Here is a 15,033-nt window from a genome sequence, read left to right as displayed (position 1 = left end):
CGCCGGGGGGCGGGGCGGGCTGAGGCGCCTGCGCGTCCGCGCCCTGCGCATGCGTGCAGCCCGCCGGCCGAGGCGGTGAGGGGAGGCGGCGGTGGTCCTGCGGGCAGCCATGAGCGGGTTCGGGGCTGCGGCGCCGCCTTCGGGCTCCTCGGCTGTGGCGGGGGCCCGGAACGGCAGCAGCGACAGCCTGGAGAAGATCGACATGTCCCTCGGTGAGGAAGGCGCCTCGGGCCCGCCGCTGTGGGGGAGCGGGTGGAGGGGCGCGGGCTGAACCAAGCGCTGGGGCCGAGGGGAGCGGAACGAACCAACAGGCTTTGCCGGCCCCGGCGCGGGCGGAACCAACGGGGGCCGTGGGGAGGCGGCCTGCGCCAAGTCGGGCGGGGGGTGGGGGGGAGCAGGAGCCTACCACAGCTGGAGCGCGGGGGCGCGGGATGAGAAGCTGGCTTCGGGGCCTGTGGGCCTGCCGCAGCGGGGACGGGAGGCGAGGCCCGGCTGTGTCCCCGGGAGCAGCGGGGCTCCCAGGGGCCTGGCCTGGGAGCATCGCCGTCCCTGGCTAAGGAGGAGCCGGATGGGTCCCCTTTGTTCCTTCTGGGTGTCCGGAGCAGGCTGAAGACCGGGGCGCTGCGTGCATTTGGCACCAGCCAGGCCCACGGCGCCCAAGCCTTTTGCTGGGTGGTTCCCGGGAGAGCGTCACAGGACCTCGCCTGGCACTCCTGGTTACAGAGGTGGGCGTTGTGAGGTTGCCACTCGGCTGTCTTTGCCCTTATTTTCTTCTCAGGTTTGGAAGTCGGTAATGGCAAGTCTCCTTTGTAACCCTTTTGCAGTACTTTACCAGTCGGATCAAGCGTGATGTCATCTCTACCACGTAGTTTCCTGTGACAATCAACCCTTGGCCTCCCATTGGTTGTGTGTTAATTGCACAGCCTCATTACACATCTGCAGAGCTGTGTCTCTGGAGTGTGTCTGAGAAACTGACATCTCTGCAATTTCAAAGAGGTATCTCAGAGTAGATCTGGGACTATGCATTGAGTTCCCTTAACAGTTGGGGACACTTATGGTATGTTCCTGGAGTGCACCTTCCAGTTTAGTTTTAGAAAAAAATCAAAAGCCAACTGGTTTTGTACACTCCAAGGCTGCTCCATGATGCTACTAGAGCGTGGTAGATGGGTACTATCAGGATATTAACTTCAAAAAGCAAAGTCATAATGTGAACTAGAATGTTGCTGTAGGTTTAGCCTTTGTGGATTTGTACAGTTTTTCCTTCAGTAAATAATCTGGTGGAGTTCTTTGTTTTGGCAGTGGAGATAACTTGTTAAATGACATTTAGAGTGAATGTGGAGTAGCATTACAGCATTCATATAAATCTAGTTTTATTTGTAGCACACTGAATCTTTGTTTCCAAGGTTATCAAGGTTAATAGAGTTATTGATTCCGATCGGCCAGTTGTATTTTCGTATATTCCAATGTTTCTTGGCCAAGTTAATCTTTTGATTAGCTACTACTACGTGTTCTGGACATTGACTAATAGATTGCAAAGGGCTGTTGTGTTGTCGTGGTGATACCTTGTTTAAGAGGCTGTTGTGACCCGCATCTGTCGTGATATCAAAAAAATTGATACAACATTAATCTAGGAAAACTTAAAAATCTAGATCTTAATATTCAGTATTTTCTCATATAGTAATACACTTGGCTTTGTTGCTGGTGTGTTATATGCAACTCATCTGAAGCTAAGCTTCCAGTTTGATAATGTTCCCAGATTATTCAGCTGTTCTAACTGCAGATTTCTAACTGTTTGATTTCTGATCTCAGGGCAGGACAGGAGAAAGCTGAGACACACTGAAGCAAACAAATGCATAAAGTCCCAGATACCCTTCATTTCCCCAAATAAGAGAATAGCTGAAACTTAAGTTCTTCTGTTTAAAAACTTGTAACCCTGTGTGCATCAACAACTAACTTGCTAAAATGGGATTTAAGATGGAGCAGACAAAACTGTGAAGCAAGGAACTGCGGTCTTAGAGTGGTGGGTTTGTATCATGGGTACACAGGAATGGGAGCAGCTATTATGCAGAATTACATGTTCTGTTCTAACAGTTTTGAAAGTTTCAGGTTTTGTGGAACATCACTTTACTATTGGTGCTACATTCAAATAATGCTCCTGGTTGAGTGCTGCTGTTGGCAGTGATAGTTACTGCTATTTTGGAGCTGTATACCCTTTTGAAGTGGCTTTGGTTTCCTTTGTTGTATAAAAAAGGATGGTTTGGTAATCCTTGCTCCAGGGATGATCCCTTTGGTAAAGAAGATTCTATAGAAGTCAAACCCTGAGTGACATGTATCAGTATTCCTTATCCTAATAGATTTTTTTTCTGAATATTCAATCATTTTTACAGCAATGTAAGCTGATTTTCTCTTAGCATTACTTCAGCACTATACAAAACACTGGATAACAATGCTGTGATTTTTGTTTGGGTTTTGTTAAAATGGTGTTTTCTCTGTTCTGTGCCATCTGAGTCCATTTGAACTCAAATGCAGTAACCTCGTTCCCATCTCTCCCTGACTCAAAAAAGGATGTCAACATGTTTGTAGTAGCTCCCCGCTGAAACATAACATTTTTGTCTGTTATGCTGTCATGATCTAGATGCAAGAAACAGAATTTGGCACTTTGATTTAAGATCATTAAGCTAACAGTCAAATAAAAGCCTGCCACACATCTGTTGCTTTGCTCTTGTCTCCTGAGCCAGCTATCAGGTCAGTGAAGGAAATCAAACTGATGTGGTGTGATTTGCACTTGACAGACCTGCTGCTGTTCACTTTTCATCAGCTTATTACCTTACGTGTATTCTTAAGCTGATTAATAATTTTTTCAGCATTGTTGCCCTGGACAATAGGTAAGATGATTTTTTGGATTGCAGATACCTGGGGAGAGAAGTCTTGTTTGCTTTTTTCCTATCATGTCAACCTCGGTGAACATATGAAGATAACTGATAGGCTGAGTTCTTGCTGTGTGATTTTCCTTAAGTAACTTAGGATGGAAGAGCTAAGTCTTGAACCAGCATTTTGTCTGGAATCTGCAAAGTCTGGGAGTGAGATGGGATTATTTTTTCTTTAATGGTGTATAAAAACTAATGACTCATTCAGTTTAAAATTTAATGCTGGGCAGAATGCCGTGATCTTTCAAGCCTCTTGGGTTTTTTGGATGTATGCAACTGCTTCTCTTTTGCTAGGGCATTATATTATTAAGCAAGTGCTGTAAGACTAACAGGGACTGGATGTTTTATAGTGATAGTATTTCTGGAACCTTAACTTGTATGTGTTAGCCTTGCAAGGTTAACTGGTCTATTTGCCAAGACTCTTAAGCTGCTAAGTTTTTTTCTTCAGAGCTAGAGTATATCTGCAGTGTGTCAAATTCTTCATTTTTTATTATTCTTACAGATGATATAATTAAACTGAACAAGAAAGAAGAGAGAAAGCAATATTCCCCTAAAATGAAAAGAGGACTTCAGCAGAATCGAACTCGACAGTTCAGGACACCAGGCTCCAAGTGGGGAATCCAACAGCAGAAAGGTGCCAAACATAATGTGGATTGTGCAGTATCTCTTTTGAGCTGAAATGTAACCTAATGGAATGTATGGATTGATACAGTCAGTTCAGGTGTCTTTCAAATATTATTATGTGTAGTTTTGATTATAATTTGATTCTTTTTCATCCGATTATGTTTGGTTTTGTTTCTGGTTCAGTGTGAGAAAGTTACTGAGATAGGAGCTTAGCTGCTTGAGGGACGTTAAGTCAAGGAAGAATTTACTTTCTGATTTAAAAAAAAAAAATAATTTTATTTTTAGAAATTGTGTTGATACTTTATCCCTTCTCAGAGATGGATAGAAAGAGTGCTTATATCAAAGCCTGTGTATTAGGAAATGGGGAGGCCTTGCCAGAGCTCAGGGCTTTGTGCAAAAGATCCAGCATATTTATATTTGCTAGGTAGAGTTCTCGTAGTAGGCCTTCCCAAAATAGCTGTTTCTACAGACTGTAATGCTGGTTCTGGGATATATAAATGGATGGTGCAGAGTGTCTGCATTGGCTTTTCTTGTTAAGGGCTTGGGACACAGAGGAAGTACTGTGTCAGCCACCTTAAGCCAATATTTTTACAGTGGAATACAAAAAGGTGGGGAAAAAAATCATATAGAAAGGGAGCGAGAGAAGAGCACAATAATAGCTTTACTTGAAGGTTCCCTGAGTTAACTGTCAGGTTTTTTGTGATAAACAAGGGTCATATTCTAAAATGATTCACAGGTTTTAGTCCAGTACTTGGCCAGCGCCTCTTTGAAGTATAGGCTGGTTTTGCTTACATTTAATTTTGAAAAGTACCTTTTTGGCACTGGATGATCAAAACATAGAAAAGTACTGTCTAATCAGAAAGCTTACTTCAAAACAAGCTAATTAGGTGTTTAAGTTAACACATGCAATTTGTTGTTTAGTAGCATTCATTTAAAATGAATACACATCTGTCTGGTGTATTCACTGTGATCCCATTCTATTCTTTGTGTTGCTTCGTGTTTGTTGTAGCAGCAGCTGGTAGTTAGCACCTTAGAGTAAATGTCTTTGGGGATCAGTGGAATGTCCTGTTGCTCAGGGCTCAGAGGAGTTTTGCTTTTTATACAGGCCAACGTGCATCAATTGGTGACAGTGCATCAGTCAGCCCAAGTATAAGAATATTGGTGTAGGTGAAGAGTAAGTGAATTTAAGTTGTAGATTGTCAAACATGTAGGCTTCTATTTATGACCACTGTTGTCAAATGCAATTGTTTATGATCTAAAGGGCACAAAAGAAGCAAGTATTAGAATTTAAAATTTTAGGAGAAAACTGAGCTGCAAATATAAAACTCTAAAGACGACCGTCTTGGCAGCTGTTTTACTTCCATGGAACCCTCCCTCCTTGCTTGCCCTTGTTCTAGGAAAAAGCAAACAATTTTTTGTAAAATGGGCTTGCGGCATGTTGAAACATTGTGAATAGCTTTAACTGCTCCTTCCTATACAACTCCACACATTTTCTGCTGTTGAAAGCAAACCTCTTTTATATTGTTTTTTGAGCAGAAGATATATTTAATTATTCTGAGCATTCTACTTATTAGTAGCTTATGACCAACAGATTTATCGCTGCTTTGTTGCCATTGAAGTTACTCTGATAAGTTGCAAATTCTCAGTTGTTTATGGACAGCTACAGAAACCACAAATGATCAACAGAATTCAATTCTTTGCGGTTTTAGAAATGGCTGCCAAACTCTGGAAAGAAGCTAGGAACTTGAGCTAGTACTCTTTTAAGCATTCAGGGGGAGAAACAGAGAGAAGAATATGGTTCTTTAAATAAAAGTTGTCCTTGGTGATACACAGAATGCAACTGCACAAAACCCTGTGCAGCCTGAGCTAACTTTGAAGTTGTCATTTTTTTGAGCAAAGATTGGCCCACAGAGCTCTCATAAGGTCCCTTTCAGCCTAAGTAACCCTGTTTCTCAGCTTTTCTCTTTGAAAAGATTATTTGCTAACCACCCACAAAATGTGGCTACATAGCAGTTTCTCCATGGCAAATTTATCTAAGCTGTGTTTTGGTCCATAGCGTACTTCATGTGGTGGCTCCTGCCTCATGAAAAAACACAGATTTATTATCGATGCTATGAAGTCAGATATGTCAAAATTAATGTGTCTGTTGCTATAGCACTGACTCCTTAGTCTTAAATTTATCTTGCAGTCTGAGGTTATAGAGGGGATGGTACTCGAGGGTAAAACTGAAACATGGTTGTTATTCATAGCGTGAGGCTAAGTGGCTCCAGACAGGGTTAACCAGACCCTTGTAACTGGAGATCTGAGATGTTTATACTACAGACCTCAGACTTACAAACCTTTTATATTCAAAGGCTGCTTTCCATTCTATTTCATGCAGACTGCCATGCCGACTTCTAATTGAAAACACTTTAAATGTGATGTAATTCATACGCTGTTTAATATGGTGTTGTGGGCCAATTGCTATGTTCTTTTTTTTTAAGTCATGTCTTGGGAACCACTGATCTAAATAAATAAGCTTTGAAGTTGCTTTTGTTCTTTTTTTTTTTTTTTTTTAATAAAACTGGTAATTTAAAGTTTGCTGAATGGGTAGAGAGCTGGGGGTTTATTTTGGTTTGGTTTTGTATTATTCAGTGCTTGATGAAGTTCCATTTCGGAGTATTTTGGTAGTTTTCTATGCCAGAATTAAGTTGTCCCTGTAGACATGTTAGCAGCAGAAATTAATGCAATGAACTAGAGCAAAACTGTGATCTATACGAGGAGCTGATTATTGTTATGCTAGGGCTTGGGCCAGACCTGCTAAAATAACTGAATGACCAAATTGTCTTAAAAAGTATAGTGATAGGTTCTGCTCTAAGGCTTGAAGCCTGCAGCCAAGTAACTTGCATTGCCTGCATAGCATCTTAAAGCAGTAAGCTTTTTCTTTGAATAATAATTGTTGAACTTCTCATGCTTGTTGCAGGTTATGGTAAAAATCGTTTGGGACGGAGGAAGAAGATAGCAGGGAAGAAGCGTTCTTATGGAGTTATAACCGGCTTGGCAGCCAAGAAAGCAGTGGGTTCGCACAAAGGAATTAGTCCCCTGAACAGACAGCCACTTAGTGAGAAGGTAATTAATGCAGTTCTAGTGGTTTATGTAAGAAGAGATTAAAAAAAAATAAATACAATGGCTTCAGCACAGTGTTACTGCAATATAAAATGGAAACATCTGGTACAGCCTTTTATTAAATTAGGGATGTGTTAGCTGTGTTCTTGTTTGTTAGAGGGCGTGGTTAATGACTAGGTTGAAAGTTGTTTTAACACTTAATTGGGTTGGAGGTGATGAAAATTGAAGTACAGAAGTGTGTTCTGTGCAAGTATGGAGATAGTAACTGTATTTTTACAAGAAAAGCTCACTTCTTAGGATTTCTTGTATTTGCATTGCTTCATTACAAACCAGTGATTCAGCCAGCATCCAGACCTTAAGCATGTACAAAAATGGAAGCTTTTGTAAAATACTGAACTCCATCAGTAGGCTCCCTCTTCTGTACTCCTCCAGTGTGTTGTCTGCTCCATCTCATTCAGTATTGTAGGATGGGGATTGCTTTTGGATTTGTGAAGAATAATTTTAAAGATGTGTGAAGCATGTATTTTTTCAGTTTGGGGAGATATAATAACCAAAAAGTAACTGCTAAGCTCTTGGGTTTTGTTTTTGGTGGGTTTTTTTTGGGGGGGAGAGGGTAGCCTGGAAAGGAGGGGAATATATATATAACTCATGCAAGTGTAGAAGTTATTTTCAAATTATACTAGACTGTGAAAGGTAGGCAAAGCCAAATGTATTCTCTATGCAGTTTGTAAATTGGAATTGAAGGAAAAGTGTTTGTGCACAGTATACATATATGCTATGTATGTTTACTGTTTTTTAAGAATGCACAGCGGAATTACCCTGTTTTGAAAAAGAAAACAAACCTGCAGAGACAATCTGAAATGCAGAGAAAGCAAGCTCCAGCCCTTAGGAGGCCTGCCCCACTAAATAGAAGGTAAAATACCAACTCTGCTTTCTGAACTGTTCTTGACAATTTTCCAATGAGCCTTATTTGATGGGACTGAGTCCAGGAGAAGATGGTAGGTACTAGCAGTAGTAATACAGTCAAGACCATCATGTATATGAAGTTCTACAAATTTGGAAGCCAAGCACAGAACAAATGTGGTCTCAATACAAAGCCAGATATTTATTACCATGTAGAGCACTCTGTTTGTGAGCACCTGGTATTCTGCCTTCGTTTAAATCGTAGGCAGCCTATATGGAAATGGCCAATCTGGATTTTGGTAGCTTTGAAACAAAAGCCATGGGTTTCTGAACTTTCTACATAAAATGCCTTTGTGGAAGCTGGTGCCATCTTCAGTTTCATGGAAGCTATTGCATGTTTTATTTGTGCTGGAATTAACATGCCTGTTTTAAACTGCATCTTAACTGGTGTCCGTGATGAAAATTCTCACTATGTGACTATTGTAGAAAGTGTAAGCAAACTTTCTTTATACATACCAAGACTTGTTTTACTTTAATCGGCAACATTTAAAGTGCTGGAGGATACTGAGTGAAGTAAAAAGCAGAGTTAATGACCATACTGTCCTGTGACGTAGGAGTGTTAAGCTTCCAAGTAACATAAGTGATTTCTCCATTTGAGTAATGTGTTTTGTTCCTAGTAGATGAGCAGCTTATTGCAACAAATGTTCAGCCTCAAAGAGGCAACGTTGCAGATGTCCTTAGGGATGTTAGTGGGCTCTAGCCTGCCTTCTGTCATAGTCTAAGATGTTATCTTTGGAGCCTTTGATAACTATACTTTAATAAATATTACAGGAATAACATGCCGTCCACTTTTGCCAGAATTGGAAACAAACTAAATCAGCAGAAAGACACTCGTCAAGCAACTTTCCTGTTCAGAAGGGGCCTGAAGGTAATAAAAATCACTGAAAACAATAACAAAATTGTGCCACAGGTTCTAAGCTAACCTATAACTCTGATATTAATGAATCAACTCTGAGTATCAGAGCTGAGTAGAAACTTTAGGTGGACTGGGAAATAGGTACGGGTTCTTCTAGGGGAATGTACTTGTCCTTTTCAGTTACTGTAACCCATTGAGTCTTGCTTCCTGTTCCAGTGTAGCTGGACTGTTCAGAGGGGCATGGAACTTGTCAGAATGTTTGAGGGTAGTTGCCACGTATTAATTTTTCCTTTTAAAAGTAAATGTTGGAAAGCACTGTACAGCTTGCAAAAGTTACCTTTGGGTGAAGGTTAGAGCAGAAATGTGTTTTAGAATCTGATTATGGGGTGGTTTGGTTTTTTAATTTTTTTGGGGGTGGTTTTTTTTGGGTGTGTGTATATATTCTAGTTATTTAAGTTATTATTTTAATTACCTAAGTATTTTTTAGTTGTTTTGAGTAAGATAGAGAATAGAGAGTGTGCAGTGCATGATAAGGGGTGTTCTCAGTTTTCATTTGTACCCACATTCTATGTCTGCCATTGTTGTGAATGTAAGTAGCTGTTGTCTTCCATCCATATGGATTGTGGAATTACGGACAGGATCAGGAGGGAGAAAACCAAAACCAAAGTCCTCACAAACAGTAGTGAGGCTTAGTAGCATATTGGATATTATGTATGTTAACATTCATGAGGTTAGGAACTAGCCTGGTTTTTCTTGCTGGCCTGATAACATTTTGGTGTACCTTGGTAAAGTGTATGTTTGCTGACATGGTCCTCAAAAATGTTTCCATCTCTTTATTGGTTAAGTTACTGTCATTGACAATTTTTAAATCATTTTCTTAAAGTAATTTTTTCCCAATGTCTTACAAAGGTAGTTGTATAGCTATCTTTGAAGTCTCTGAAAGTACAGCCCCATTCGTGCAGAGCATACAAACAGCTTTAAATTTCTGGTTTTTTAACTGCTATATTTCCAGCTGCTGCAATGGGAATTGAAGCAGTATTCAAATCCAGTGTCTGTATTGATGTGTTTTCAGGTGCAGGCCCAAGTGCAGTCAACAGATGATCTTGATAATCAGACAGTAAAGAGAACTCGTCAGTAAGTATTTAATTTGGAAAACTTCAATTTGGTTACTCATGATTCTTGTTTTAGCTGTGGCTTCCTGGCTATGATAATTGAATGGGGTTTTCCCCCCCTGTAGGCATCAGCTGAGTGACAGTGAAAATTATCTTCTGATTTAACCAGGAGGACTTTGTATAAGATGCTTGCAGGAATGAGGGGGAAGGTGGTAGTTTCAGAGGATCAGACTAATCTCTACCACTTGTGAATACTGCATAGACTGGAAGAAAAATTCAAATGTCAGTGTTCTCCTGAGCTCTTGAAGTACTTTCTATTTTATTAAAAAAAATAATAATATATATATATAAGCCTATGGAGCAGTTTGGAAGTAAACAAGGCACGCCACAAGGTAGATACTTGGCTTTCCGCCCACGTATTCTTCCCATATCATTCTGTGCCTGTTAGGCTCTTGGCAACTTGTTTGTTAGTAACACAACAGGCTGAGTTGTGTTACTAGCAGCATATGCCACAGACCTGCAGTCTGTCACCTCTGGTTTGCTGTGAGGACCATTATGGCCCCATCTGTGGCAAGGAAACCGAATGTTTTAAAGAAGTGAACATCTCAACCAGTGCTGTAGTTCTGGTACACCCTGCCAGCATGTGATGTAGCACTGACCTGAATAGGTTTAGATAATGTAAAAAAATACAAGAATCAATAACCAAGCTTCTTGTAGATTGTTTGACTGCTTGTGGTGTTCATACTGGCCTATATTCTGAAAGCTTGTACATTCTTTACTAGCCAGCGTTTTGGACACACATTTAAAGGTATTGAAACTTCTGCCACATTTTTGTAAGCGATTTCTGTGTTTTCAAACTAGATGGCGAACTTCTACCACAAGTGGAGGGATTCTGACTGTGTCTATTGACAACCCAGGAGCAATCATAACCCCAGTGTGAGTTTTCAGAAAAGTTCTGAAATGTTCTTAAGTAACTGAAATCACTGTTCTGAGCCGTTTAGTAAGTTCCTTGCAGATAGTATCTCAGGTGATCTGAAGGTCACAGCTTTTTGCGAAGACTTCTAAACCTGCCCCGTTTCTGAGCTGTATTTGTATTAACATCACAGCTGGATTTCACAAGGCATGTCCCAGTTGGGGGCTTGTTGTATAGAGTTGAAGAGTGGTGGGCTGATAGATTTTCATCTTGCCTGCCTTTCCCAAATCACTGTATTGCAGCTCTTTTCCTTCTCTATCTGAATGAAAATGAATGAACATCTGGTTGATGAGTGATGGTAATAGTTCCTCCCTGATCCATAAAGATACTGCTGGAGTTGTGATTAAAGAAAGCATTGCTTTATTTGTCTTTGGGAAATTGATGGTACTGTTGTTTCTTGAGGTGTTTTATTTTAAAAATCTCTTGAGTAGCTCTTTCATTAGTAGCATTTTACCTATAAGGAAGACTACCAATTGTTATTTTTTGTATTTATGGGAATAATTAACCGCAAATGATGCGTTTGTCAGTAGGAGAGAGAAAAGATAAGATGGCTTCCTGCCGGGACACTTGCTGTCTGAAAGCAATTACAAATGGTACCCTTTATAGTTCTGCTTGACTTTTACCTTCTCGAATTTGTGCCTTCCAGCTATTCATCCAGCCTGATCAAATGGCTTGATGAAACATTCATAATGCTATCTGCATTAAGGCTTTATTGCATAAAACATATATTCACTGTGTCCTTTGTAATATTCTTCTTTCACAGTTCCCAGAAATTACGATTAACTCGTACACCTGTGCCACCATTTCTGATGAAGAGGGACCAATCTGAAGAGAAGAAGATTCCTAAAGGGGTTCCATTGCAGTTTGATATCAATAGTGTTGGCAAACAGGTAAATGCAGTTTCTTTCCTTAACTGTGGAAGTAATTCCAAGACAGATAAAAGCCAGTGAGCCAGGCACTTTCGTCCTAGGCTCACTAGTGACAGAAAGAGGGAACTAGTGTCTACTTCTTGTTTCCACTTCTGGTTCTTCCATTAACTTGCTATGTAACTTCAAGCAAGTACCTAAACTCACTGTTCCTGTTCTTCTAGTTCATGTCCTGCATGCTGCCATGCTTTAAATGGGATGTAAAATGTTGACTATTTCTGAAAGCCTTCTGATGTTCCTGCTGTGCTTGAATCAACAGCTGTGTGTAATTCAGGGATGAGCTTCTTGCAGTTGTGTAATGTGCATGGAACCCTGACAGCTGAATTTATAAGGCAACTTTTGCTATGCATCTAGGAAAAAAAGTTAAATGTGATGATGTAAAGGCTTGAAAGATGAGCAATTTTTCGTAAGTTTCATGAAGGCAGGCAATTTGGTGCAGGAATCTTGGTGCTGTCATTGAAGGAGTTCTCTTATAATCAGCTCCTTACTACCAGCCATAGAAAACTACATGAGGTCAGGGTGTCAGTCTGGATTTGTTCCTTCCATGAATAAGCAGTATGTCAAAAATAGTCTGCTACTGTATTGTGAAAATAGTTGAACTTTTGGACTAGATTCGAGTCTAGTGCCTCAACTGGATGGACTGGAAAGCAACCTGAATTAACATGGGTAGAATGCTGCATTTGTTGAAGTTGCATAGAACCTGTGTGGGGGAAATGAGTGTAGTGAAAGCTCCCTTTTTCAGTCCGTCCTCAGTTCAACTTACAATATTTTGAGTAGACTTTCAGTTTTGACATTGTACATTGTGTACCATGTGTTCTTAACAAATTCTGAGAAATGCTAGCTCTTGATGTATAGTCCCATCTGATTTTTTAAATGATGCAGGAAATAATGAAATCAAATCAAACTTCATTTTTTGGTTTTTGTTTGTTTGTTTTTAAATCAAAGTAAGGCAATTAAGAATTCAAGTGATGATACAAAATGAGGAAAAAATTATTCTTGTCTCTGTTACCTTGATTACATTAACCTAACATCTTTTAAGTTTATGGTTAAAAGACTTTATTTTTCAGACAGGGATGACATTGAACGAACGTTTTGGGATCCTGAAGGAACAAAGAACAGCACTGTCGCAGAACAAAGGAAGCCGTTTTGTAACAGTGGGTTAACCTGACAGATGGACTTGAGCACTGATCCCACCTACCTAAGAAACTGAGATAAAAGTGGGCAAAAGAACACAGCATACGTCACTGAAATTCTCTAGACTTTTTGCTAAAATGGTGGCAGAACTATCTCTCTTTATTACTTTTACTTCAAATGGTAAAAGATATGATGCCCTGAGGGGGGAAAGTGGGGAAACTGATCTGCTGGAGTGGCACCATCACCTGGTTGGAAAAGATTACATGGCCCAGCTGATGACAAACACTGGTTTTGGTTCATCTTGCAAACATGAATTTTAAAAGTTTTGGGGTTGGGGTTTTCTTGTTGGGTTTTTTTTTTGTTTTATTTAGGAGTGCTCAGTATCAGTTCTTTGACCCCTCTGTTATGGTAAAGATTGTGTAACTGTTTCATTACAAACCCCATTTTAGGGTTTTTTAGGGACTGGCTATGAACTTTCCTTTGGACTGCAGTTTGGCACAGAGCCTCAGTCTGTGAATACTTTGGTAGTGATGTAGCAGCATTTTTCATGGGAGCATTGGTTGTACTTCTTTGTGCTTTTGAAGTTCATTTTTTTTTCCTTTCTTGAAAACTTAATGTTTTGCATCCTCACTTTTTCATAAATAAAGCTATTAGTTGAGACCCAAAATATATAAAGGGGATGGGGACTATTGTACTCTTATCCTTAAAAGTTTCTAGATCATATTGGAAGAATACTGCACAGGCAGTATGAGAGTAATTTATATTACAATTAGCTCAAGTTCATCTTCCTCCTCTGCAAATGGAGTATGCCTGTCTCCTATTTTTTCTTGAAACTTTTGCTTTCTATTTGTTTTTTAAGTTTTTTTTTCCACAAACTTAATGCAATAACTTCATATTTTTGAGTAATTTCATAGGAATAAATGCAACAGTTTACAGGGAGGTCAGTGGTATGGTAGAGTTCCTTACCCTCCCAGACAGAATTGTTATCTTTCATACCTTGCCCCAGAGGGTTTTCTCTGGCTCTTAGAAATAGCCAGAGGCAGGCAATCTAATGGCACTTGTTTGTATATACCAAAGAGAGTAAAGATGTGAAGCTCATCAGAAGTGGTCAGACATCTTGAAATTGGCTGAAAGTAGGGAACATTGCTGGAGGAAAGCCCTCAGTTTGCCAGCATGTGTAAGGCATTAAGCAGGAGCACGTAGTCACTTGCTTTAAGCTTAGTTTTGTGCCTCAGAATCTGCAGGATGGTAACAACTGAAACATCCTCAGTGTCTATTTTTATGATCCCTAAAACTGAGGCACCTGTTCAGAATTGCTTCCAGACCAGGAACTGATGAACTTAACACTGTTCTATAGCAATGAGATTTAGGTGCAGTCAGGTTGATTGGCTTGCTGCATCCAGAAATGTTTATGGTCTTTGAAGTAGGTTTAATTCCTTTTATTGTTCTTGAAGAATTTACATTTGACTTCTTACAGAGGTGGTTTCCTTGCATTTTTATCTCAAATTCCGAGTTAACTAGCATTTACCAGGAACTTCAACGTTGAAGAGCATTTGACAGTAGAAGGGCTTTTGTTTGTACAGCAGTTTTAAAGTCAGAGTGCATCCTGATGCTATATAGTACTTAAACCCTTATTTTTAATGTTGAAAGATATACCTTAGCAGAAACAAACTAAACGTAATGGTGTTAAGAGATTTTTCTTAATTACTAGTAGGATTTTTTTTTTTTTAAAATGTCCCACTGTTAGAATTTGAGTAGATAAAGTGATGTCAGTCACCTTATTTCAGTGTATACATTTTCCATGTGCCAGGATGCAACAAAAAAAAAAATCTTTTGCATCAGCACAGATGCAAAACATTGATGCAATGCATCAAAAAATGCTAGTTTGTATTTAATGAGAAGATGCTTTACACTGTACCTTTTGGTATTTTTTGGAGAAGTTATTACATTTGATCTATTCTGAAGCTGTTAATTTTTCTTTTTTTTTTTTAAATAAAAAGTTACAGTTTCATACTGTCTTGTTCCTGTTATAACCACCTGGGCTATACATCGGTTATGTGATTTTCTGGTATCCTTCAAGGGCTTCTTAATAACTCAATTCTTATTAAGCCACTATTTGGTATATTCTTTGGAACATTTAATTCAAAGAGGGCTTGCATTCATTGCCCAGCTTAATAGCCTGAAAATTGAGCACCGTATAAGCTCACTTGCATTTAAATGTGTCAGCTATGAACCTATTTTTCAGTAGCACCGTCTAATTTAGTGGATTGGCGTGATTATAGTACCAGCTCCCTTAATCTTCGGCCCAAGCACTGGTTTTCGTGTTGCTGGAGCATGTCTTGCTAGCAAGAAGTCACTGCCTGGCATTGCAGGGTCAGCGGGAACACCCTGACGGGCTGCCACAGTCACGACG

At 39.9% G+C, this 15,033-nt stretch overlaps 1 protein-coding gene across 2 annotated transcripts; it reads left to right on the top strand.

Moving 5' to 3' along the window:
* The first annotated feature begins 47 nt into the window (after positions 1-47).
* On the top strand, positions 48-14,345 carry FYTTD1 (forty-two-three domain containing 1). 2 transcript variants are annotated; one of them, XM_080409385.1, is made up of 9 exons: positions 48-212; positions 3,430-3,561; positions 6,514-6,659; positions 7,457-7,569; positions 8,391-8,487; positions 9,548-9,609; positions 10,449-10,523; positions 11,324-11,450; positions 12,558-14,345. In XM_080409385.1, the coding sequence occupies exons 1-9, from the start codon at positions 110-112 to the stop codon at positions 12,561-12,563; spliced, it is 861 nt and encodes a 286-aa protein (XP_080265511.1). In that variant the 5' UTR covers positions 48-109; the 3' UTR covers positions 12,564-14,345. The 2 variants fall into 2 exon arrangements, with proteins under 2 accessions (XP_080265511.1, XP_080265510.1); XM_080409384.1 differs by having other exon boundaries at positions 49-212; positions 12,554-14,345.
* Positions 14,346-15,033: the final 688 nt, after the last annotated feature.

This window comes from Falco punctatus, assembly GCF_963210335.1.
Source record: "Falco punctatus genome assembly, chromosome: 13".
NCBI lineage: Eukaryota > Metazoa > Chordata > Aves > Falconiformes > Falconidae > Falco > Falco punctatus.
This window is presented reverse-complemented; position numbering and strand designations above follow the sequence as displayed.

Excerpts from the sequence above, each read along its gene's own strand:
- FYTTD1 (XM_080409384.1), top strand. The coding sequence starts at position 110 with ATGAGCGGGTTCGGGGCTGCGGCGCCGCCTTCGGGCTCCTCGGCTGTG. Across the intron at positions 8,488-9,547 it reads TGTTCAGAAGGGGCCTGAAG|GTGCAGGCCCAAGTGCAGTC; the intron begins GTAATAAAAATC and ends ATGTGTTTTCAG. Across the intron at positions 9,610-10,448 it reads ACAGTAAAGAGAACTCGTCA|ATGGCGAACTTCTACCACAA; the intron begins GTAAGTATTTAA and ends TTTTCAAACTAG.